We start from the raw sequence: 25,969 nt of genomic DNA on the forward strand, positions 1-25,969 counted from the left end.
GGTATCCGCCCACATGTTTGCTACAAACAAAGCCTCAGGGAGAGTCACCACACACCAAGAAACAAAGCTAGGGCTTCAAACCTAGAAGGCAGTGGTACTAGGTAGAGCTCTTCTTCTGCCCAAATTGTTTAGGAAGTTTCTTCAACATGTGAAGCCCAAGAAGCAATGAATGCAGGCTAGGGCTAGTCCATATGTAATCATCCCATCTTGATCCACTTCTACCTACATGCAAAACAGTTTAATTCTAAAATTTAAATATTTTCTTTCAGTGAAGCCCATCTTATGTCAGTTCCCAAATTGGTGATTGTTTTAACTGACATGAAAGTCAGACCTTGTTCCAGCTGCTGAGGATTCAGCAATAATACCACATTCCTCAAAGGGGCTTCCAGTGCAGTATGGCTATTGTTCATAGTGGTACAGAAAGTACCTGCTTGTTTGTGCATGGCCCATGAGGAACTGGAGTAAGCAGGCCACACACCTCAGCTTGAGGCTCAAGGAAAGTCACTGGTGTAGGTGCTGAGAATGAATCAGAAAGGATGGCTGGGAGTTGCTGCATGCAGAAGGAGAATGAGGGTTTTTTTTTAAATTATTATTACAAGCAAAAAAAGGGACAACATGAAGAAGAGAATGTGGCTCATTTGAGGAGCTCAGATATGAGGAGGAAAGAAGAGTGTTGAAAGAATTGATAACTGAAATCTCAGTTTTGTCATGGAAGTTTAGATTTCTTTTTTAAAAAGATTACTCCAGCTTCAAGGTAGAGCGTGAATTAGAAACCATTAGAGTTGGATGGATTAACTGGGGGGTCTATAGATTGAGATCAGGGAACTGCTGAACTAGAACAAGAAAAAGTTTTGTTTTGTTTTTTAATGGTGCTGAGGATTGAACCCACGGTCTCCTGTATGCTCTATCACTGAGCTACACCCCTAACTTTTTGATGCATCTTTACATTCACTAAACCCTCACTAAAATTTAGTGTGCTCTCTGAACATAAATGTAGGCAACAGGCCTGTAGAAATCACAGGTCTTTTCATTTCATATTTCAGTTATTGTGGTAATGAGAAGGAGACCTTTGGTTTCAAAGATCTAGGAACAGTAGAACAGGTGAGAAATGGGTTACTTTAAAGAAAACGGTAACCATGAAAGTGGAGATGAGGGTGCGATTAAAAGGAAAAAAATAAATAAAAAGTAGAAAGTAGCAGGACCTGGTGACCCTTTAAATAGATGCTGTGGAGTGGCAAGCAGCTAGCAGGCTCTTGGGTTTCTAGTGTGGGTACCTGAGTGATAGTACTCTTCACCAAGACAGGGACCAGGGAGAGAAGACAGTTGAGCTGGAGAAGGAAGAGGCTGGATTTGAAGGGTCTACCTTGATACGTAAAGGGGAAATAGCAGGCCAGGCTAAAGATATATGTATGGTCATGGATCATTAAACAACAGGAACGCATACTGAGAAATTTGTCATTATGAGATGTCCTCGTATGAATATCATAGAATATTCTTAAACTAAGATGTCTGTTCTTCGTTGGCAATATAATCTCACAAGAACACTGTAGTTCTTGTAGTCTGTTGTTGACTAAAATGCCTTTATGTGATTCATGGCTGTACCTGAGAATAAATAGGTGGTAGTTCAAGTCATGGCTGTGAGTGGAATCCTCAGAACCATGCAGAATAAGAGAGGCTCAAAGAAGGAACTTGAAATAGCAGCCAGAAAAATGAGCAACCAGAGAAATCTATGGAAATCCAGGAACAAATGTTGTCCCAGAACCCAAGAGAAGAGAGGCCACAGAATTCGATGGAGTTTGACACAGATGCTTTGGAGAGGTCAGGATGGATAAAAGCTAAAAGAGTTTTGTTGAACTGATAATTAGGATGTCACTGGAAAAGTTAACAGCAGTCCTCACTGGACTCTGGGGCTAATGCATGTTACAATGCAAGGGGAGTAAAGGAAGAAAGAGGGCAGCCTCTTAAGTGAAAGGAGATGGTCATGGGAGTATGCTGACTTGTTTTTAGAAGTCAAGGGGGACTTTATTGTGTGGGGTTATCAAAGACAATAGGATTCATAAGTCGGATGCTGGATTGGGATCTGAGTAGAGACGAGCAGGGAAATGAGGGGTTCTGATACAGAGGAGTTTGCTGTCACTGTGTCTGTGAGCAGGTTAGCAGAAGTCATTTGCTGTCGTGGAATGGTAACTGCTTGAGGAGATGCCAAAGAGGAAGAGCTGATTGCTAGAGAGCACTTGGGATCTGTCTGCAAAAGCATTAGCACCACGTCTTTCACTTTGGCTTATATGGATTGCTCAGAGAGAGCTGTAGTAAATTGAAATTCTATGGAAGTGCATGGTTCCTAATTATCTTCTGTCTAATTGTGAATGTTTTGCCCCTATTTTGTTTCTGTATTATCTTTCTACTGTAAAGAAAAGTATCATCACCACCACTACCACCACCACCCCACCACCTGCACATACACATTTTATAACCAACTGATCAATAGCATCCATTGGTTCTGCTCTTCACCTTCATCTGTCACTATCCCAGCCTGTCACTGTCCAACTGTTATTGTCCTCCTCAGGAGTTTGCCTGCCCCACCCAGCCCCAGACCTCAGACTGCCTCTGTTCCTCTCCACGCAGGCCAGAGTCCCACTGGGAAAGCAGCATGAAGTTCTTGCCTTTATTACAGAGTTGAGGCTCTTTGTTTGTTCTCTCCCCACACATCCCTTGTGGGCAAGAACTTGCTGTTAAACTGACCAAATCCTTAGCAACCTGATACCGGCAGATGGGCTTTCTGAATAATACTGGCTAGCTGAAGTCTTTGAGCAACTGATTTCAAAATAGTTGAAAGTATCTGTTTAGACATAGATAATAAGCTATTAAATGGTTTTAGTAGGTCTTTGAATAGCTTCATGTATGAATAATGAAAGGAAGTCGATTTAATTTGCGGCGTTTACTGGTGACATTAACTCACAGCTAAAAATTAAAGAAAACCCACCCTGTTTCTAGTTTCAACTCTGTTAATAATTGACCACGTCTTTAGGAAAGTCCTTTAAGACTTTTTTGGCTTCTATTTCTTTATTAGTGGATTGGAAATAAGGTCATCCTATAGGATTGCTGTAGAACCAAATGGGGAAATATATGGAAATATATGTAAAAAGCCCTTTATTTAGAAAGCGTAAAACTATAATATTTTAAAATTTTGCATTTAACAAATATAAGAGGTAGTTTATTAGTATAAAAACAAGCCACACAACAGCAGGCCCAGGTCCTTCCTCCTGTCCTTTATGCTGTTACCATCATAATTTACTTCTACCTATTCTTTGAGCACACTGTGCATTACAACTATTTTTGTTTCCAGTTAGTGATGTTTAAAAGCAATTACAAAGAAGGAGAAAATGAGTTTTATACTTACATTTATTTATGCCAATTCCATTGCCTATTCTTTGGGTAAATCAAAGCATCTGTTGGTATCATATTCCTTCTGTCTGAGGAATTTCCTCTGGCATTTCTTGGAGTGCAGGTCTTCTGGCAAGTATTTTTTTTTTTTTCCATTTTTGTTTGTTTGGTAGTATTTTTCCTTTGTTTTTGAAGTATGTTATATCTGGGTATAGAATTCTATCTAGTTTGACCAGCAATAAAGGATGTCACTCCATCATCCTCTGACTTGCATAGTTTTTGATGAGAAGTCTTTTGTAATTCTCCTTTGAGAACAGGCAGAGTATAGACTGTTTAGTGGTCATGGAAATCAAAAGTACTCAGATAAAAAGAAAATTGGGCTATTTACAAAAAAAATTTTTGTTTAAATGTTGATGGACCTTTATTTTATTCATTTATTTATGTGCGGTGCTGAGAATCAAACCCAGTGCCTCACACATGCTAGGCAAGTGCTCTACCACTGAGCCAAAACCCCAGCCCCAAATTGGGCTATTTTATGATTCTTGTTACATCATGATGTTTCATGGGCATCCAGGGAAAGAAGGACAAATACTAGACTCTCTACCATTAGAGACCTATACCTATGCCCTAAGCTCTATTTCCTTTCTACATCACGTGTCTTTTTCTCTGTCAGCCTTTAACAGTTTCTCTTTATTTTTCACCAGTTATATATTTAAACTATATTTAAAAGATGTAAATAGACATTTTGTTTGTTTCTGGTATTTAGCGTCCTGGGTGTTTGACAAATACTATTTGAAGACTATTAGGTTCCATTGCTGTCCCATCCCCAGGTTCCATCTAGGGACTAAGGAGATAGGGATAGATATGGTACTTGCTATTGAGAGCTGTACAGACAAGAGTTGGTGGCGGCTTGGTGGGAAGGGAGCTGAGAAGGCAACCATAGGAAGGTACATGGGCTGGCTGATCAACATTCTAAGTGATTCTCTGTGTCAAAGGTTCTTAATTCAGACTTTAAAAACAGTATTTGTTTCTTCCATGGGTTTTGGTCCAGTATTGGTTTAAGCATGTTTCCAGGGATCATATGTAAATATGCTAAACCTCTTTTCACCCTTTAATGCCAGACTGGTCAGGGAAATGAGTTCCTGAGCCTTTTCTCTTTGACAGCTGGAAGAAAAGACTGAGAAAAACTTAGGAGAGCTTGACTCCTCCACTGAGAGCAAAGGGGCCTTGAAGAAGGAGAGGGAGGTGCACCAGAAGCTTCTGGCTGACAGCCATGGCCTGGTTATGGACCTGCGCTGGCAGATTCATCACAGTGAGAAGAACTGGAACCGAGAGAAGGTAGAACTTCTCGATCGCCTGGACAGGGACCGTCAAGAATGGGAGCGGCAGAAGAAGGATCTCTTGTGGAAGATAGAACAGGTAAGCACACACCCCAGATACCAAGGAACAGGCAGGGTGTGGACTGCTCTATGGTCCTGGAAATCAAGAGTACTCAGAGGAAAAAAAGAAAATCAGGTTACTTTATGCTCCTCATTGCATCAGGATTTCATGAGTGTACAGAAGAAGAGGGAGAAATATCAGAATCTCTAGTAGTGAAGACCTACTCCTATGCCTAGCATTGTACAGATGTTTTTGTTGCAAATTTTATGGGCATCTTTCCTGTGTATGCAGGGATAGAGGGTAGCTTTTTAAAGGAATCTGAAAACAAAATTTCACCAAGGAGGTTATTTCAGGTCGTATTCAGTGATTTCTGCCAAAAAGCAAACTAATGTTTAAGTTAGCCACTAAAAATGTGGTCACAGTGACTGCTCCAGCTCAAATAGAATTGTAGTCATTAGGTAAAGAAATTGCCGAGTTAAGTTGAAAGTTAGGCTATTTGCTGTGATTGTACCTGCTGTGATTATTGCTAAGCTGTGATTAGGTAGGAGTTGAGTCAATGGAGTTAGCTGGTAGCTCATCATCTTCAGCTAAACAAACAATTGGGGCACTCAGATGAATGTGGAGGAGATGGGGAGTTGTTTTTCTACTGCCTAGATAATCAGTCCCTACATTGCATCAGACAGAACAGTTTGCATAGTTGTGGTAGTTCACAGGTGATGCACAGATTTGGTTTTCACATTACACTGATGAATATTTGAAATTCCTCCATGGCTGGATTTTTACCTAGCAAATAGTTTTTTTCCAGCCTATCATATTTATAAATTCACAAGGCTTCAAGGAGATGTATCAATCAGAAACTGAGATCAGTAAAAATAACCTCATTACTCCATTATAAATACACATACTGCCTGCATCTAAGTGGGACCCTTTTAAAAAGGGTCCCACTTATATGGATAAGAGATGGTGCGTGTTACATAGGAACAATGACAAAGATAGGTTTAAACATAATGTCAGCTAGGAAGGGAAGAAGAATAGATTAAGTGTTTTTTTTTTTTTTTTTTTAATTTTTTTAATACTTATTTTTCAGTTTTCGGCGGACACAACATCTTTGTTGGCATGTGGTGCTGAGGATCGAACCTGGGCCGCACGCATGCCAGGCGAGCGCGCTACCGCTTGAGCCACATCCCCAGCCCCTAGATTAAGTGGTTTTAAAAAATAAGTCCAGGAGGAAGAAAGTGCACTGCAGATAGATAGGAGCAGTTCTTCCTAGATCTGACCACTCACACTAACGAGTCATGTTGCTAATATTTGCACGCCATTTCAAAATCCCCCAAATCCTACCAGGAGAAAAGTTGGCATTTTCTGTTTGGCTCAGAAATGCAGCACCTGTGAAGAGTTTTCCATATAAAATCCCAAGTGTCTGTGATCTGCTGAGTGAATTGGTCAGTTAGGTGGAAATTTCAGGGGTAGAAGTAGCATGTATTTTTACAGAAATGGTCACCAATATATCATATCTTGTTTTAGTTGACTAGTGTTGCAGTAACCCCAGATAGCTTATTACCAGGGACCTTCCCTCTTGACCTCTGCTCTAGGATCACTTGCCTTGTATGTCCCTCCTCTCTACTCCCGTGAAGGACATCATGTTTCTGCCATAGCCCTCTCAATGTCCCCTTTAAGCAAGTCTTTTAGATACTTATTCTACTTTTAGGAATGCAAGTGAGACCCACCTGATGACACTGAGCTTTTGAAGTGTCAGAGACCTTAGGATGAGCTGTTCCCTTGTTCTGAGACTATATTCTGGAGAGATAAGGATGGTCAGGAGCTGAACTCCATTTCCATAACGTCGGTATTGCAACAATTCTGTTAGAGAGACAGCCTCAGAACTTCTGTCTGGATTAATACCTTGGAATATCCCGGATCTAAGCCTGTGAGTTTCAGGCATTTACCTGCTGCTCAGACTTGGGTGACGGATCCCATTTTGTTTTAGAAGAGGATTGATTTAACACTGAGTAGAGGCTTCAGGTTCACCATGGTGGCTTTCACAAATAAGTTGAACCTTTCTTCCCAGATAGTCAACATTTTAAAAGAAGATTTTATAAATCTTGGTGCCTAGTCCCAAGAGTTGGGTATAGCACGTATAGGAATTCTCTGTAAAAGAGGACATTGGATCAAGTATGTATGGGTGTGTATATACATGTGCAAGTGTGTGCAGATTTTGTTTATCACTTACTGGGTTGTTAGTTCACTTGACTTTGAGCTACACATTCCATAGTTAAGGAAGAAATGTAACTGAGCATCTATCACAATGACTACTCTCGATATTTGACTCCTTGGTAAGCCCCTTGGCTATGATAACCTAGTACAGATGGTGAGAGAAGTCACTCTAAATCCATTTTCCACTTCTAGAACACATGCTTCATACTTGTCCGGTGTCATTAAATTCCTACATAATTTCTGCACCACATGAGGCATTTTATATGACAAATGAGTGTGGGAATGTGGTTCAGGTCCTACAATGCATTGCATCTATCTTATCCACGTCTCTTGTCTCAATCCACATTTGATTGGGGGGTAGTTAACTTTGATGGAGTCACACTACATTTCTCCTTAGAATTGCTAAGCTTCCAGTTAGACATGCACATAATGTCACTTGCTGCTGTACTTACAGAGCTAAAAAGGAAAGCTCATGTGTCATCCATTCGCCTTCCAGTGATTTTCTTAAATCAGCTGCCTTTACAACTTGAAAGGCCCTTATTTTAAAACCAGTTAACAAAGCAACCTTTTTTCTTTCAACCAGTCTGGGTAAGGTGATACTCTTGAAGGCTTATTGTGCCTCACATTATTTGAAATGCAAATCTGTTAAATTTTCTATTTGTATTAAACATTTTCTGCTGCAAGATTGCAAGTACAGGGTGCTGCCGCCTGGTTTGAAATGACTGCCCTAGGAAACCCTATCTTTTAAGGACCCATTATTCTATTACCACACTGCAGAGGCATCTTAGCCACAGATACCTCTAGCTACAACCACTCCAGTTCATTTTTAGGAAACCTAACACTTAGCAGCTTTAGTGCAAGCTGTTCCTGGCTGCCTGGGTTTATTTTTGAAATCCCACTTTACTGAGTTAGAACGCGCTTGTTCATAGCTCTCCTCTTTAGTCATTCTTTCTCCCTCTTCGCACACACCCTCAGAGCACATTTAGGCTTCCAATGTGATTCTTGCATTTTAATTCCTTGCCCAAAATAGCTTGGAGATGATCATGTGTTAAAATGAAATTGCGCTGACATGCATTAAATGAACATAATTAAAAGCTTTCCTTTTTTTTATTTATTTTTTTAAGAAAAGCATTTAGCATATTTAAGAGAACTGCAAAGAACTGTGTCATTGAGGAGGGGGATGAGAGGAAAGAGGGGGCTGAGCTAAAACCAAGAGTGATTTGCTTGTTCCCTACTTTGACTGTGAACCTGCGTCAAAACCCTAACATCTATGCCCTGCATGCAGAATCTCCATCTTTCTCATAAAATAAAAAGAAAACCTCAGAAATTACTAAAAACAGTGAAAGTTCTTTTGTCCCCATTATCTCTCTTGGCTTTCTTCCTGATGGCTTACAGGGCATACTTATATCCAGCTTGTGGATAAAGGCTTGAATTAGGACTCTTAAGATGCAGTTTGTGTACATGCTTTCTTAAAAATCCATTGGTCCACATTCAGAGGAGTTTTAGAATATCCTGGCACCATCTTAGCACTTTAGGACTGCAAATATTTGCTTGGTCCCCACTCAGGTCAAATCCAAATGTCACTTTCATTATTCAGATAATTTACATATTCAAAAGATCAGGCAATCCAGGAGAGTATGTGAGCTCCTCATCCAGTAAAGACCTCATTAGATATTCGTAGGTGGAAATAGCTTCAGGTCCCAATTGTGCTTTCTGTACGTGTTTAGTAACAAAGGCAGTGAGGCAAGACTGGAGAAAGGAAGGGAGACTGGTCATAGTTTTTCTGGGAAGTATTTGCCTGTCTGCCTCAATCGTCTCCTGTGATTTTAAGTAGCTTCCTTTATGAACTGCCCCTAGGAGATCTCCCAATGCTGTTTAAAAAAAAAAAAAAAAGGCAGGAAAATCATTTACCTGCATGCCCCTGGTCTTTACTTGAGCTTTATAGGTATCCGGCCCCTCTGGGCTGCACCTTGCTTGCTGACCCCTGTCTGCCTATCCCCATTTTACAGATGAGGAAACTGAGCTGAGCAGAGTTGGAACTTCAACCTGTCACCAAACAAGCAAAGCCATAAATTCATGGCTCTAGTTCACATCTTCTAAATCCTAACTTTCCTGTGCTTGCCCATTACTGCTTAAATTTATCAAGTCAGGCAAAGAAGTGTAACAAGAACATATGTGGCAGTTTTCTTCTGCATCATACCAGATCTTTAGTTGCCTTTACCACAGAGCTTTAATCCTCTCCAGCAAAGTGGAAAGTATTTTTAATGCCAAATGATTATAACCCTCTTTGATCATTCAGGTTTTACATAGGACCTTGTACCAAATGCTTTGGAAAAAGGTTAGGAAAGTTAGGAAAATCAGATGCGCCCTCAGAAGTTTTTATATCAGTGATGCCATTCCATCAAGTGTGCCTTAATCGCTGAAGGTAATTCCGAGAGAGTTCTAAACATATTTAATTTTCAAAGGACAAATATGTAAATCTCATGAGCATGGTGCTAAAAGGTATGAAAAAAACCCATGTATTTTAAAATTAAGATGAAGAAAAAAATCAAAGAAATATTTGCATCAGAGTTGGCAAAAATACTTGTATGTGGTAACTGTAGACTTTTCTAGTTTTGTGCTTTGTTGAAAGCATGTATGGCATTGTGTTACATTTTGAACTTAAGGTCAGAACTGTAAGAACATTTCTTTCTTGCCCAGTCTTTCAGATGGACCCACAGGTAATCCTACTTTGTGTAGAAAGGATGGTCTTATTAGGAGGACCATCAGACTGAAAAGCAAGGCTAATTATTATTTCCATTTTTAAAACTCTCAAGTTGCAGAAAGAGAACAGTCCTCGGAGAGGTAGCAATTTCCTATGTGATCAAAAAGAAGGAAACGTCCGTTCCTTTCCCCATCAAGGAGGGCTCCGCATGCCCCGTCCCATGGCGATATGGCCCTGCGCAGACACTGACTCTATACCGTTTGAAGACCGGCCGCTATCCAAGCTGAAGGAGTCGGATAGGTGCTCAGCCAGTGAGAACCTCTATTTGGACGCCTTGTCCCTGGATGACGAGCCAGAGGAGCTGCTACCCCACAGGCCTGAGAGGGACTTCAGGAACTGCCTCTCTGAGGTCAGCCTGGCTTTCATTTACTCTCGTTAACTGCTGCAGAATGAGGGAGTTGTCCTTAGATACCCAGCAGGAACCTGCCAGAGTCCCGTCCTGGCAGGCTCCAGTGACAACCTATGAATTGAGTGAAAATGAAATCTTTGCAGTGCTGAGGGTTTTGCTTGGTGGCCCTGATCCAAACTCCTGTTGTCATCTGTGGTCAGTTTAATTTTGCCACCTTGTTTCAGGTTGAGAAACACAGAGTGTCTTATGCAAAATGAAAGTCTGGAGAATAACCATGTTCCACAGAACCCAAGAGAAAGTAAAAAATACTGGGGAAATATGTGTTTTCGACTTTTCTTGAGATCATGGTTTTCTGATTCTAGAAAACTAATAACTGAAGAAATTCTGCATTAGAGAAATTTCCTGATGTTTGGAAGTAGAAAATATCACTAAACTATACTATAAATATCTTATTCTGGACAAAGTGGGGAAAATTCTAAAACTTAGAATCCACATGTAAATTAGATTACCAAATGGGTGATTAAAGGTGCATACTGAAAGTTCCATAGCATGATGTAGGTTTTTCTGGTTTTGTCATCTTTAAAACCTTATTTAAAAAATTTGTACTAGGAGTTATTTCCTGTGAATTAATTTAATAATCACTATCCATCATTTGGTCTCCGAAACATTTAATACTTGGAACAATTCATGTGCAATAATATTGTTGAAATATGGGAAAATTATAAAGGTTGTGTAACCCTTATTCAAAAAGCTAAGATCTAGAATTGTTCGGGATTTTTTTGAAGATTCTGAAATATTTTGCATATACATGATAAGATATATCGGGGATAGGACCTAAGCCAAACACAAAAATCATTTATGCTTCACTTATACTCTATACGTGTAGCCTGAAGATAATTTTTGTAGCATGTGAATGATTATGTGCTTGAAACAAAATTTCGTGATAAGGAATCTTCCACTTGTGGTGTCATGTCAGCACTCAAAAAGTTGCAGATTTGGGAGCATTTCAGGTTTTAGATTTTCTGGATTAGGGATGTTGGATCTGTTTTTCAGTCCTTGCCAATGAGTTAAGTGCGGTATCCTCATTCGTGTGTATCAGGTTGGGAGGACATCACCACAGGTCACCCTGGTGGATCTAGAGGCAATGTCGTATAGTCCAGTTTCACTGCAGAGAGAATGTGGGACCAGGGGGTAAACCCTGGGTGGTAGTTCTAGCTGTTTTGTGGCTGGAACTGCCAAGCTCTTCTGAACAGCAGAGACAAGGGCACGCTGGCTGAGGGGGAAGTGCCCTCTGGTGTTCACTGTCCTGAAGAATATGTTTCATTACCATGAAAGGCTTGCTTCTTCAAAGCCACATCAGCATGGGAGTATTCTCTCAATAGACAGCTGGGTGTCTACTAGCACAGCTTTGGTTCTTCTTAAGGGGAAGTCACTGTAAATTCATTTCTGATCCTGAGAATGTTTAAAACCAAGCAAGTGACCAAGCCTAAGAATGTTACCATAGCAATTGCCATAGCAAGATAGGAACCAAGGGACATCCAACTCCTATCTCATTGTGTCATCCTCTGTCTTTCCCCTCTCCTCCCCCCTCCTCCACCCCTTCTCTCATACTGAGACTTATTCAGGTCATTCCAAGAGCTGACTTTGAAGTTTATGCAGTTGGGGAGGTCTTCTGAGGAGGCATAGGAGCAAGCCACTTTCTTCATGATGGGTTTACAGCCAGTTTTTCAAGCTCATATGGGCTCCTCCCTGCACTGTGGACGCTCCAACCCTCTCATCATGCTGTCGACTCTGCTCTTATTACTTCAAAGGACTTAGGGCAGTAGCACTCCTGACCAAAGTTTGGCCCCAGTGTGTTTTAAATGGTGCCTCCCCAAGGGAGCGGAGCAAAACAAGTCACTTAAGCACAGTTGAGGATCCTAAGCAACCAAAATTAACTGATTCAGATGAACTTATTTCTTCTTTACAGGAAGAAGAAAATCACAAGGGAAATCTTCAAAGGTAAGTAAGATTGATAGAAATAATAGATTGCTGAAATAAAAATCTCTCGGGCTCCAGATTCTATCTTGTTGATGCAGTCTGTTACCAATCTTCAAAAGGACTCCACATTTAAGTAGTTGATATTGTATTATTTGTTTCAAAAATATATGGTTTTTGAGGATGAGCAACAAAAAGGCTAGATATGCCATCTTCACACATGTATTCTTTTTATGGTAAGGACTTTCCAGTTATAGCTGTATTGCATATAAAAAGAAGTGCGTGTGTTCAGTGGTTTTGAAAAATCCATGAAAACTCTCCTCGTGAGAAGTTTGGAAAGCCTCCTCTTGATATATGAGACATTTTATATACTATATATTTAAAGTTCCAGGAGGGCTTGTTAAAAATGTTTTCTTGGCAATAATCCCCGAAGAAAATATATAGTGGTTGATGTTGTTGGTGTTAGTTATATACCAGTTTTTCCCCCCCTCCCTGGTTTTATTTGCTCTGGTTTTTCTTTATAGATGAATACATATTGTTTCCACTACATAAATTTTGTTCTCAGGCAACTTGCCATTTTCGGTTCTCCCCATCCTTGATTTTCTCATGAACTTGGAGTCTGTGGATGACTGTCTTCTTTCTTTTTGCACTGTCAGATCCATGCAGCACACAGAGTTGCCCAGGGCATGTTTCTGTCCTTCACTGTCTGGTCTTCCTCGGGCAGTACAGGGCAGCATTTGAGAGTTTAGGCACTAGTGGTAAAAGGTCTTGGGTTCAAATCACTACTGCCTTCACTGGCCCTATAATCTTGGGTAGGTTTCCTAATTCTTTGTGCCTCAGTTTCCTTATGTGTGAATAGGAGTTCTTTAGATTTTGCAGCTTACTTGTGTTAATACACATGAAACAAAGCAGTACACAGGAGAAGCAGTGATCGAAGTTTAGCTGTCATTGTACCTACCTACTTTACCTATTCATGGAAGCATCCTTGTCAGTGCCCAGGTCAAGGTTAGAGCCACCCTCTTTTACCCACCAAGCCACTGAGCTTTCTGTTTGCTCCCTGTGCTATACAGCTGTTTCAAAAAACCTTATTTCTACTGGGAAGCTGAATTGGGAGGATTTTAAATTCAAAGCCAGCCTGGGCAATTTAGCGAGACCCCCCCTCAAAATAAAAAATAATAAAGGTTAGGGTATAGCTCAGAGGTAGAACAATTGCCTAGCATGTGAGGACCTGGGTTCAATCCCCAGGACTGCAAAATAATTAATACTCATTATCATCATCATCATCATCTTGCTTGTTTCTGTGAGTTTCAAAAACAGTTCATGCATGTGGTAAATTAAACAGTATCAAAATGTCCAAAGTTAAAAAAACAAATGTGAAGGGAGGGAGAAGGGGAATAGCTAGGAAGGTGGAAAAAGATGGTCATCATTATACAAAATACATGTATGAAGATGTGAATTTGGTGTCAACATACCTTATATACAAACAGAGATATGATAAATTGTGGTATAAAGGTGTATTAAGAATTGTATGCAAAAAAAATGAGAGCTCATGTATAATGGCATAATTTGGTGTGAACATACAGAGTTACGAAAAATTGTCATGTATGTAAGAAATAAATAAAAATAAATAAATAAATAAAAATAAAAAACAAATGTGCCCTCCCTCCACCCACTTTTACCTCTTGCTTCTAACCATGTGGTGGTCTCCTCCATTCTTTCTTCTATGTGCCTGCAAATGCCTACACATGTTCCAAGTACATCCTGGTTTTGTAGTTATTTTGTGTGTTTGGCCACTGCTAAATTCAGTACCACTTCTTTCTCTTTATCATTTCTGTTCCACTGCATTTGGCTAAGACCCAGAGGCATCAAGCCACCACCCCCATAGGTGACATTGATGGTACTGTGCACTAGTCATACAGTACACAACTTGCTCAAAGCACAACTCAGTTCTGGCCTTGTCCTGTAGAGGCGTAACCTATGCACTCAATCTAGGACCCCTGCATCAGGACCTGTGCTGATCTAGAAGTGAGATAAGAGCCTCTGTTTGAGGAGGTGAGGGGACCCAAGAGAAGCAGGTTCAGTTGTATAGACAATGATTCTTCGTTTGCCTCCCCTCCTCCCCTCACCCCAACTGGAGGAATTCCAGGCCACAGAGGTTCTGTTGTCTGCACAGGTGAATGTAGCCAGCCCCCAGCCTCCTTCCTGACCTGATGGATGAACAAGCTGCCCAATCTCCTGGCATCCCAGCACCTCTGCCTATGGGAGGCAGTCTGTGAATTCATGTCAGGTTGAAATATGTGGAATGGAAGTGCCAACGTATCCAGGAGTCTACACCCAAGCCACATCTGTCAGCCAACAACTTGCCAAAAACTAGCTGTGTTCATGTATATGAGGGAGATTTTCTTTTATTTAGGATATAAAGGGGTAGCACAAACACATACCCAAAAAGACTGGCCATAAAGAAGGGAGCGCAGAGAGAAGGGGAGAATTGAGCCCTGCTGGGTGAATTTGGGCAGGGCCAGGTGAATCCTTGTTTGAAATAGTACTTGGAAACTGTGTGGCAATCTATGGTTTCTACTTCCCTCCCTTTTCCTATGTCTTCCAAGTGGCCTTTGGAGATTGTTGGTCCTTGCAGCCAATAGAGGACAAGGCTGGTTAGTTGAAGAGAGACTTCAGAATGTAATGATTCTGTTGTGGTCTCTCTCCACCATGTATCTTTAGCTTATTGAAGATAGAGACCATGAGGTGCCCATCTCCACAGGATGATGAGTGTCTGCTGATGCTGGACCTTAGTAAGTCTCAGTAGGGGTGTCACTCAAGGCATGAAAAGAGAGGCCAAGCAGCAGTCTGGAGTTCAGCTGTGATTGTGGTGCAGCCCCACCCTTCTCCTTTTTGTGGTAGTTGAGGGTTGGCTGTATTAAATTCTGACCAACGTGAAGTTAAAAGAATGATTCCAGAGCCACAAAAAAAGTCCAGTAAACCCTCAAAGGATGAGTTCAAGAGCAGAATCCATCAAGCAGCAAATGTGTTCTGTGTAGGTGGAGGCGGATGCCTTCATGGGCACAGCTCACGTAGCCAGAGCACAGCTGCTGTGGGACATCAGGGCCTCTCTGGTGGGTTTCTGACATCCTCTGCTTTCCTACCTTTCCCAGGGCGGTATCTGTGTCCTCCATGTCTGAATTCCAGCGCCTGATGGATGTCTCCCCCTTCCTGCCTGAGAAGGGCCTGCCATCTGCCAGTAGCAAAGAAGATGTCACCCCACCCCTGTCTCCTGATGATTTCCGCTACATTGAAGAGTTCAACAGCAAGAGCTGGGACTACACACCCTCCAGGACTGGGACAGAGAGGCCTCCGGACCTCTGGACAGACAGGACCGAGGGGGTGCGGGCAGGGCATGAGGCCAATGCAGAGACTTTCTCTGATTCTTCCTGGTACCTGACCACGAGTGTCACCATGACCACAGATACCATGACCAGCCCAGAGCACTGCCAGAAGCAACCACTGCGGAGCCACATCCTCACTGAACAAGCAGGGGTGCGCGTGCTTCACAGCCCACCTGCTGTTCGCAGGGTTGAGAGCATCATGACAGGCGGAGAAAGCAGGAGCCGACTGGAACCCGAGGGCCCCTTTCCCACGAGCAGAGTCAGAGGGGGCCTGGGAGATGTCAAGGGAGGTCATCCAGAATCTGTGCTCAGCAGGTGGCCTTGTGCCTCCTCTAGACATACCCGAGACTATGTGGAGGGGGCTCTCTGCACCTCCCTGGGGTTTGCCTCCCCATTGCACAGCCTGGATATGTCCAAGAACATGAGTGATGACATGAAGGAGGTAGCCTTCTCTGTCAGGAATGCTATCTGCTCTGGTCCCACTGAGCCACAAGTCAAGGACATGGCCTGCCAGACCAATGGGTCCCGGACAACAGGGACACAGACTGTCCAGACCATTAGTGTGGGCCTGCAGACTGAAGCCCTTCGTAATAGCGGTGTCACCAGCAGTCCCCATAAGTGTCTCACGCCAAAGGCTGGGGGTGGTGCCACACCTGTGTCCTCCCCTTCCCGTAGCCTGAGGAACAGGCAGGTGGCCCCCGCCATAGAGAAGGTACAGGCCAAGTTTGAGCGTACCTGCTGCTCTCCAAAGTATGGTTCTCCCAAGCTGCAGAGGAAGCCCCTTCCCAAAGCCGACCAGCCAAATAGCAGGAACTCACCAGGGGTGGCCCAGAAAGGGTACAGTGAGTCAGCATGGGCCCGTTCCACCACCACTAGGGAGAGCCCCGTGCACACCACCATCAACGATGGTCTCTCCAGCCTCTTCAACATCATCGACCACAGCCCTGTGGTGCAGGACCCCTTCCAGAAGGGGGCACGGGCTGGGAGTAGGTCTCGCTCTGCAGAACCCAGACCAGAGCTGGGCCCAGGCCAAGAAACAGGAACCAGTTCCCGAGGAAGGTCACCCAGCCCCCTTGGGACAGGCTCAGAGACGTGCAGGGAAGAAGGGGGAGAGGGCACACCAGTGAGGCAGGACTTATCCGCTCCCCCTGGCTATACACTCGCTGAGAGTGTGGCCCGGATCCTCAACAAGAAGCTGTTGGAGCATGCCTTAAAGGAGGAAAGGAGGCAGGCCACCCACGGCCCCCCAAGTCTTACCAGCGACAACCACGTAGGAGAAGCAGTCACGGCTGAACCAGGGTCCATGGAGGTAAAGAATGAAATGTTTCCTGCTCTTCCATTTAGCTGCCAGGCACATGGGAATCTGGGATGGATTTGGGACAGTGATTTCAGGAATCACTGTCAATGATGGTGAACTGGGGAAATGGGTTGGGGGTTAGGGAGTATGAAAACACAGACCCCAAGCAACTTCTTAAAGAAAATCTCATCTTACTCTTTTCAAAATCATCAAGGACATGGTTTGGTTCAGATTTCATCCTTTAAGTGATTTTTCTTATCTGTTTACCTGGGCTTTGCACCCGGGTCATAGTTTGCCCTCTTTGTGCATGTCATGGGTGAAAATTGAATTGTGTGTGTGTATCTGTGTCTCAGGACTTTTACATGCTACAGATATTTGTATGTGGCAATGTAAAAGGTGAGTTGGAGGGCTTTTGAGCCACGTGGACATGAGCACATCTTCTATCAGGAACTACAAGAACAATATTTGGATTCCCTGGCTGACTTCAGTACAGAACAGCAGTCTGGCATCTCACAAATCACCTTTTTGTGTCTGTGAACCCCTCTAGCAATAAAATAAGGATAAGATCAAAATATCTGCCTTAGTACAATATGATGAGGATGATTGTCCCCCCTCAAAATCACTTAGAAATCAATCAACCCTGAATTCTGTTCTGATACATATCCCCAGGTGGTATTTTTGCATCATATCACTATAAAAAATAATTCCCATTTCCATACCAAGAATGAGCAAAATGAAGCAAATAATATGATAATGCTGGTGGTGACTGTAGTGTTGATGCCAATTTTATGATTTACGCAGACTGAAAGGACAGTGCTGCCCCACAGGTGGCCATGTGTATGTGTGACACTTGCCACTGTTCCTAAGTCACCAGGAGCCCAGCTATGCACATGCTATACTAGCCTTCTCTAGGCCCCTGTCTCTCACAACAGTAAGAGGGGTCAGGGAGGACAGCCATATGCTCCTGGGCCGCCCCACTGCTTTCTGGCCACCACCAGGCAGCCTGGCTTCATGGTAGAGAATAGAAGGAAGGTTTGTTTCTGGGATCGCCTGCCTTACATTTCCCCTGGGGAAAAAATGGGTAGATCCCAGCCCAACCCACCAAGGAATATTTAACACAAAATATTATAGAGTTTAAATCTAAAATAGGACAAAACCTGTACAATTGCCAATGACCTACAGAAATGGTTCAACCTTATACAGTTATTGCTAGTATGTGGCCTACTGGTCCAAAGGTTTGGGTCTTGGGATAAAGTTGTTTACACCCTCTGTTTGACTGTTCTTGGGTGACAAATAATGTCTTCTTTGATCTTCTCTTTCCTCAAACCTTCAGGAGCCCTCAGGTAAGCACTTGAGGCTTGGGAGGGTCATTATATGTGAATACCTTGCCTTCTCAGGGCTCTGGAGAAATGGGCTCAAAGCATTGTTAACTGGCTTTGTCTGTAGTTTCTACCTGTATTAGAGAATAAACAGAAATTAGTTTTCAGGCACCAAAAAAAAAAAAAAAATGCTTTGATTTACTAACACTGAATGCTGCAAGCAATCTGTGGTAACATAAAGAAAGAGGTTTAATGACAGAATCACAGCATTGTGGCATGCAAGTGGTTATGTCAGTGCAAAACTGTCCTCCTTTGTCCCCTGTGAACCCTGCAACTAGATTTTCTCTTCCTTAGTGTGTTTGCCACCAAACAAGGTGATTCAATGGGAGCATTTCCAGGACTCAGAACCTGTGTGGAGACTGGGCAGCACTTTGATGCCCTGGGTTCTTTTTTCCTTTTCTGTTACAAGTTTGCTTGGTTCTAGATTCTGGTAGAATTTTTCTGTTTGAATTGACGTAACATATTAGGAGCATTGGTGATCCCTTCCCTTCTCTCCATGGATTATGTAGTAGCTCTAGGTTTTCATTCCCAAATCAGAAGATGCTGATTTCTCATTCTGATTTCCCAGCCCACTCTGAGCACCCTGCTATGGAATCTTTCCTGAATGTACACTCAGACATCTAGACACAGGGGTGACTCGGGCAGCAGGACGTGTCCCTTCTTGCTTCCCACTCATCCCACAGGTGACATAGTCTTCCTCTTCTCTTGAAGCCATGGCCATCAGCTCAACAATGCAAAGAGAAGCTGGGAGGGGGAGTTCCGGTGTGAAGAGAACCAATGATCTTGGAGTGGAAAATGGGAGGGAGATGACTTAGCACAGTTGTGACCAGAACAGACCCAACTGTGGAGTGGCCTCTATCATTTCCAGCACAACAGCCGGGCCACTTCCACTTCTGTTTGCCAAATGCTCATGGGTAGCTCAGGGAGCCTGGAAACCAGAAGGGAGGTCCAAGGCTCTTTGGTGGGTTCTTCTTCTCTCCGTAGCACTTGGCAGAGGACAGCCTGTGCCGAAGTACTGCTGCTACTGCCCCAACCCCATCTCGGAGTGAATGTGGGGGACCTCAATTCCATCCTGGTGGCTGTCCACAGGCAGGAACTTTGCCCCTCTTCCACTGTGCTCATTGACTTTTACTATTCTGTTTGAAACGTACTTTCAAACCTACTTGCTTTTCTCTTCTTTGTCTGTCTAGAACCAAACTGTCTTACTAACTGCCCCATGGGGACTCTAGCCCTGCCGCCTCACGCTGTAAGTGCCTTCTTCCTCAGTTCCCAACTGTCTCGAGAGAGTCATGCGTGTAATTTGTGTAACACGTAGTTGGTGTCTGACACTCATCATCATGGGGTGGGGGGCGTCTGCTCCATGCTAACCCCAGGATCATGTGGGCCAGCTTATTTCCAGGCACAGCCTAGGAATCTCAGATGCCTCATTCACCCCGTTCTAGGGTTGATGCTTAATGTCAAGAGAGGTTGTTGAGTTATAGAGATTCTGCTGAGACTTCTCCTCTCTTTGTGTAGCCAACATGCTTTCATAGGAGAGAGCCACTGGTCAGGAGGGGACATCTCAGCCACAAGACTCTTGCCTGAGGAGGTCTTTGAGTCCAGCCTCTGTTAGATCTGTAGCCCTGACCACCGGCTCCTGCCCTCCCTGCTCACTGGCGTTTTGGTTGAGCATGTGTGTTACCATATGCTGGAATGAGGTGGGACCATAATGTGCTGGGACTTTTCTTTTATTTTCAAACAGTCCTGCCAGAAGGAATAACCCCAAATGTATTTTGTCCTTCAGATGAGACAGAGTAAGTGCTTGATAAATACTTGTTGAATAAATAAAACAACCAAGCTATCCCTGCTCTACGTGTCTCAAAATGGCCTTTGAGACCTGAATTGAGCAAAGCATATGAGAAAACATACTCTGATTTTACTTGAGGATATGGACACTCACACCTCATCCACTGGCCTAAATCTAAACTGTGGAGTACCAAACTATAGTCAGCTATCAGAGGTAAAAACTAGTCCCTGGGGAAAAAAAATGACAAAGTACATGAGAAAGCCATTTACAAGATGGATGCTTCTAGGGCAGCATCACAGGACAGAGGCCTATGTGGCCATCATGGTGGCTTTTGAGGAAAAGGAAACATTGCTTGCTTGTAAGTGCTGGTGTGGAAGTAAGGAAGACCTCATGGTTACACAACATTTCTTCCTTTATAAGCAGATGCCACTGAAGAGGTGGTGCATCATGGTCTAAGAAGAGCCCATTTTTGTTCAGCAACAGTCAGGTGGGAACAGGGGCTAACTACAGCTACAGCAGCAGCTTTACCAACATGCAGCACACACAACAGATGTATGCACAGTATACAATGACACAACACTCACTACTCTTACAATCGTGCAAGCAGAGAAGAACTGTAGCAGATTTTCCAAACCATGTGTCCCCCAGTATCAAGCAGGTGGGCCCAGGTGGGCTCGGTAAGCACATGGCATCCTGGCTTACTTTTTATCTCAGGGGCACCAGTGGTGTGCCAGCAAAGAGGACAGTCTGCTTGTCATGGTCCCATTATCATAAGTGCGTTGCCCATGAAGGCCCTTTCTATGTCTTATAAGGTGCCAGCCACAAAGTAGGCAGGGACCCTGAAGAAGTGATCTCCGGTGTTAATGTTCCTTTTGTGCTGATCCCACCAGGGAATCTGTGGGTCCCACACTGTCCTTGGGCCGAGCCATCCTCACTGGCCAACTCCACACATCCTCCACGTGTTCCGTCTTCTCCCGAGTGGCATTGCCTACCCATTCAGCACAACCATCTGTCTTTCCCCTGTTGCTGTTCCCCTACTCCCGTGGCTAATCTTTCATTCTGGTCTTTTTAGTTGCTTGTCACGTCTTTAAATCCAAGTCTCTTGCTGACTTTCTTTGTGGATCCTTGTTCTGTGTCATCCTTCCTGTGCCTTCCATTGAAGTAATTCACCTCTCGGCTTTCTGTGAGTGTCACTTGGGTTCCCCGCTGTATCACTGTTTCCTCATACCATAGCTGTTTACATTTCTGTATTTCAGCAACTTCCAAGATTGGGTATCCTTTTTCTTTAACATTGCACGCTACAGACAAGTAGCTCAACATTCTTTAAAAACAAAAAGTACCTTGAGAATAAGGTTTAGAGGTGATTTGCATCAAGGTTGAGCGTGTCTTGTATGATCAGTTCTCAGAACATCAGGGTGCCTGGAACACAAAATCACAAGTGCACTCTGATACCAATTTGTAAAAATGCTGCTACATTTAAGAGTCATTAAAGACAACTAGAACTCAATTAAAATTTCTGCCGGCAGCATTTTTTCCATGTCGTGGGAGTTTGTTTTGCCCACTGCCAATCAACTTGGAATAAACAGTAGCAGAGCTTGTTTCAAGACAAGTCTTACTGTTAATCTGGTGGGCTGAAAGCATAGTTCTCTTCCTGGGCCCCCAGTAGATCTGGTTGACTATACCTAAATCGTTCATTAAAGAAGGCCAATGGTGGGGTCAGCTTAGTGGGATTCTGCCAGGGTATGTACAGTTGCTCTCCTTGGTCTTCTGCATGTCCTAGCCCAATTCTGGAGGGGCTCTGAAAACAGGCCCATCTCACAGCTTTGCCATTTCATTCTTAATCTGGTATCTTCCCATTCACATCACTGATTTCCCCTGTTTGAGTTCTTTCACCGATCATTTTAAATTATTTTCCATGAGCAGATTATTCATTCCTGTTCAGAAGTCGTCCATGGTCTCTTCCATGTAGCTTAAGACTGTTGGGAAAAGGGGGGGAATTATCCACTATGAAACTACTGACCTCAGTAATGCTGTCTCCCCTTTCTCGGTTCTGAAGGAACTGCCTTGCCCTGCGCTAGCGCCATCCCTAGAGCCCTGCTTCTCCAGGCCCGAGAGACCAGCAAACCGTCGTCCTCCATCCCGTTGGGCAACACCTTCTCCCACTGCCTCACAGTCTCAGCCACCCGGAGACCAGACCTCCTTGGAGGAACACGGTGATGAGGATCCCCTGGAGGAAATGCCACACCCGTGATGCAAGCTTGCATGGATTATCACAGAATAATTCACTGTAATTTGCATAGCCACACCATCTTCACAACCAAACTCTGCCCCAAAGGAGAGATCTAGTTTTCTCAAGGTCAAAGAATGTTTTTTTTTTAAAAAAAAACACACAGCTGCTGAATGTCCAAACCTGTGAAACTGAGATGTTTCTAGAATGAAACAGCAAATGTGCCTGTAATAACTTAATTTTTTTCATAGCTCAGAAAACTATTTTTGTCTCCATCTTTTTTACACACAGTATATTAAAAAAAAAGAAAAACAGGTAAATATGGTATAAATAGATATAAAATATAAAAGTTTTAAAAAATGTACATTTTAAGAGATTCTGAACACCCTTGCTCTCAATCCTGACTGCCTCTCTGTTAAATTTGCACTGTTCTGTTTTGGTTGGGTTTATCTCCATGTTGAACTTAGAGTGTTTTAAGTTAATTTTATTTTGTCGATGTTAACAATTTTTTAGGAATTTTTAAAAATGCTTCAGACTGTCTGATTCAGTGAACTTTTTGTAGTGAAAAAGCCATGGAACCAGTAGACAAGACAGATGTTCTGGAAACTGGAGGGATGCAGGTCAATGTTTTTGAGAAGGCACAGAATCCTCAGACGGGCATAGAAAATTCACTGTATAGTCTACATATTAGTCTGCCCGAGTGCACGTCTTCGGGTGCATGTACATATGCTGCTGTCCTCTCCCTCACCTAAGTGTGTGTCCGTCTGGCCCACTGTAATTGTGAAGTTCCTTGTACTGTACTATTATCGTTGGTCCCCTTGCATTGATGAGATAACAGCACCATTTTTAAATTATTGTTAAAAGATTAACCGGCAATGTACAGAGTTCACTCAGAATTTTCTTGTTTAAGGAAAACACTGCAAAATCATGAGGATACCAAATTGAGACAAACGGTGGTGCCTCTGAGTCTGTCTGAGACCATGATGAAGTAGAAATAAAAGCCTTTTTGAGATGGCGGTGTGCTCTCAGGTCTCAGGTTTCACATGCCCTCCGTCTTCCTGAGAACTCCAATGGAAAGTTTTCTGTAGCCAGGGGGATGGTGGGGAGGGGCTTGTGCAAAAAGCAAACAGCTGGTCATACGTCTCACTGGGATGTCTCACTGGGATGCACCCTTGCACATGATCACATTGCAGTTCTACAGGACTCTGGGAGGGTCCCTAGGTAAGGGAATGCCTTTATTCTCATTGCAAAAGCCCAAACTGGGAAGAGGATGGGAATTTGAGGAAACGGTTACCTGCAAGTCAATGTGGCAAGCCTCTGTCCCCTCCACTCAGGAAAGAGGGAGTGGCCAGTAGCTCCAGGACAGGCAGTTCCCTCTCTGGCAGTGAGATGTAGCCCAAGCTGGTGGTATCAGTTAGAGGTTAGCGCAGGGGATTACAAAGGAGTGTGCTGCCCATAAGTCCAAAAAGAACTATTTCAGCCACAGCTTCTGACTTCAACGTTTCATTAACCCAACAGTTTTCTTATGTACATGAACAAGTGGAGTAAGTCCTAATCCCAGCATGACCACAGTTCCACCTTTAAGCATATACTTTTAAAAAACAAATGTTTGAGCATATGGAGAAATGGGAGCCCTCCTGTACTGTTGGTGGAAAAGTAAATGGTCCAGCCACTGCAGAAGGCAGTATGGCAGCTCCTCACCAAACCAGAATGATTAGATGATCCAGCTACCCCCCTACTGAATGTATATCCCACCCCCACAAATTGAAATAAACTCAGATACTTGTACACCAATATTCATTGCAGCATTATTCATGAAGATTATGAATAAGGTGGAAACAGCCCATCGTTAGGTGAATGGATAAATGAAATGTAGTTATATATACACAGTGAAATATTTTTCAACCTTGGAAAAGAAGGAAATTCTGGCATCTGCTACAGCATTAATGAACCCTGAAAACATGATACCAAGTGAAATAAACCAAGTCACAAAGATTTTGACAATTATTATATATTTCCACTTATATGGGGAACTAGAGTAGTCAGATTCATAGAGAAGAAAATAGTGGGTGCTAGGGATTGAGGACAGGAGGGAATGGGGGAGTTCGTGTGTAATAGGTATAGAATTTCAGTTTAGGATGACAAAAAAAAGTACTGGAAATGGATAGTGGTGAGTGTTGCCCAGCCATGTGAATACACCTGATGCCACTGAGTTGTACTTTTGAAAATGGTTCAATTGGTAAATGTTACACATATTTTACCACTTTGAATGCAAAAGACAGATATTTAATCATTCTAGACATAGCTACAAACCACCTATTAACAAATTGGTTAGTTTTGTAGGGACAGAGGATATAGTTCAGTAGAGCATTTACTTGCTTATCATGTGTGTGTGTGTGTGTGTGTGTGTGTGTGTGTGTGAGAGAGAGAGAGAGAGAGAGAGAGAGAGGTGCCCGTGGTAAATGCTCCAGGTGCATCAACATTCTTTTAGTTGGAAGAACCAGCCAATTAGGAAGGAAGTTATTGGTTCTCATAACCGAGCCTCAAACTATGCCACCAGGATTCTAGTTAGTCTTCTGATTCTGCTGTGTGATATTTTATTGTTAGAGAAACATTCCAACAACAGTAAACCCTAACAGCTCCTATTCATCTGGAAATTTCTGGGGAAAGGAGATCTCTTACCAGGAGCTCCAGCAAAAGCCCAAGGCTGATGATCCTCATTGGTCTAGAGAAAGTCACATGTCTGGCTTTGATCCAATTACAGTGTCAGGTTGACCCAGTGAAGGAAAGTGAGATGCTATCTGAATAGAGGGGAGAACATGCCTGGAAGGTAGTGGGAACCCTAAAAATTTCAAGAACAAGCTATGGCCACCAGAGATCTTGCCATATGGTTGGAGGAGATAAAATTCCCAGGCAAAACAAAAGAAATGCAAAAATGGTATGGTAGAAATTTCAAGTACAGTAGGATTTGGATAAGCAGCATTTCAACTTGGAGGGAGGCATTAATAAGCACGGTCACATGAGGCAGTGACACACTAACTGGGCTGGTTGCAGAACTTTGTGTGACCAGAGCCACAACAGGCACACAGTACCTTGAGAACTGCTTTGGAATTTCTAATAATTGGACAAGAATTCTTGAGTCTGTATTGTGAAGCCACTCCAACTTTCTAAAGCAAGGCAAGACAGTAGGATGAAATCATTTTCCACTGTCCTGTCCAGATAAATGCTGAGACAGCTCCTTGGGCCCTACGTGGCTGCAAAGGCAGAGCAGCTGCCTACAGGGAACAGCCCACAGGAAGTGTCTGTTCATGTCTCCAGGAGCTGCTATTCATGGGCCAGTTGCTTTTATGTCCTAAGGAAAGATGCAGCAGATTCCTCAAAGAGCCACAACCCTGAAACTGCAGTCATTGCAGGGGTGGGGCGGCGGTGTCACATTCCATTCTCTCCTTTCTTCCGATTACCAAAAGGTAATTTGTTATACTAAGGTTTTGAGTATTATGAGTCTATTTTATGTACATCATAATTCTAATTATTAGTAAATCTATTTGTTTCACCTTTTTTTTCTTTCTGTGGAACAACCTCTGAAATTTAAAAATACCTAATTTTATTTTTAAAATTAATTTATGTTTAAAGTAAATTAACATATCCATCATCTCATATAGTTATCCCTCCCTTTTGTGGCAAGAGCGCTTAAAATCTACTCTTTTAGCAGACATTCTAAATGCAACACAGTACTATTGTTTTGTGTAGTTCATTAGATCTCTAGAGAAGCTTGACAGAGTTCTACATATTTATCAAAAAGTGGCTGAAATGCAGAACTACCATTTTC

General features: G+C 42.9%; 1 protein-coding gene across 9 annotated transcripts in view; it reads left to right on the forward strand.

The window, feature by feature from the left end:
* The window catches only part of Mtcl1 (microtubule crosslinking factor 1), a 125,777-nt gene extending 101,843 nt beyond the window's left edge, over window positions 1-23,934 (forward strand). For 6 of the 9 annotated variants that reach the window (XM_048806564.1, XM_015482547.2, XM_048806562.1 and 3 more), the window contains 5 exons: window positions 4,549-4,803; window positions 9,795-10,091; window positions 12,061-12,092; window positions 15,221-16,760; window positions 21,970-23,934. In XM_048806564.1, coding sequence (XP_048662521.1) covers window positions 4,549-4,803; window positions 9,795-10,091; window positions 12,061-12,092; window positions 15,221-16,760; window positions 21,970-22,164 — 2,319 coding nt within the window. In that variant the 3' untranslated portion in view covers window positions 22,165-23,934. Of the gene's footprint in view, window positions 1-4,548; window positions 4,804-9,794; window positions 10,092-12,060; window positions 12,093-15,220; window positions 16,761-19,317; window positions 19,374-21,969 lie in introns of all 9 variants that reach the window. The other 3 variants (XM_048806566.1, XM_048806568.1, XM_048806569.1) reach the window with 1 other exon arrangement.
* Window positions 23,935-25,969: the final 2,035 nt, after the last annotated feature.

Source organism: Marmota marmota, unplaced genomic scaffold, assembly GCF_001458135.2.
Source record: "Marmota marmota marmota unplaced genomic scaffold, marMar, whole genome shotgun sequence".
Taxonomy (NCBI): Eukaryota; Metazoa; Chordata; class Mammalia; order Rodentia; family Sciuridae; genus Marmota; species Marmota marmota.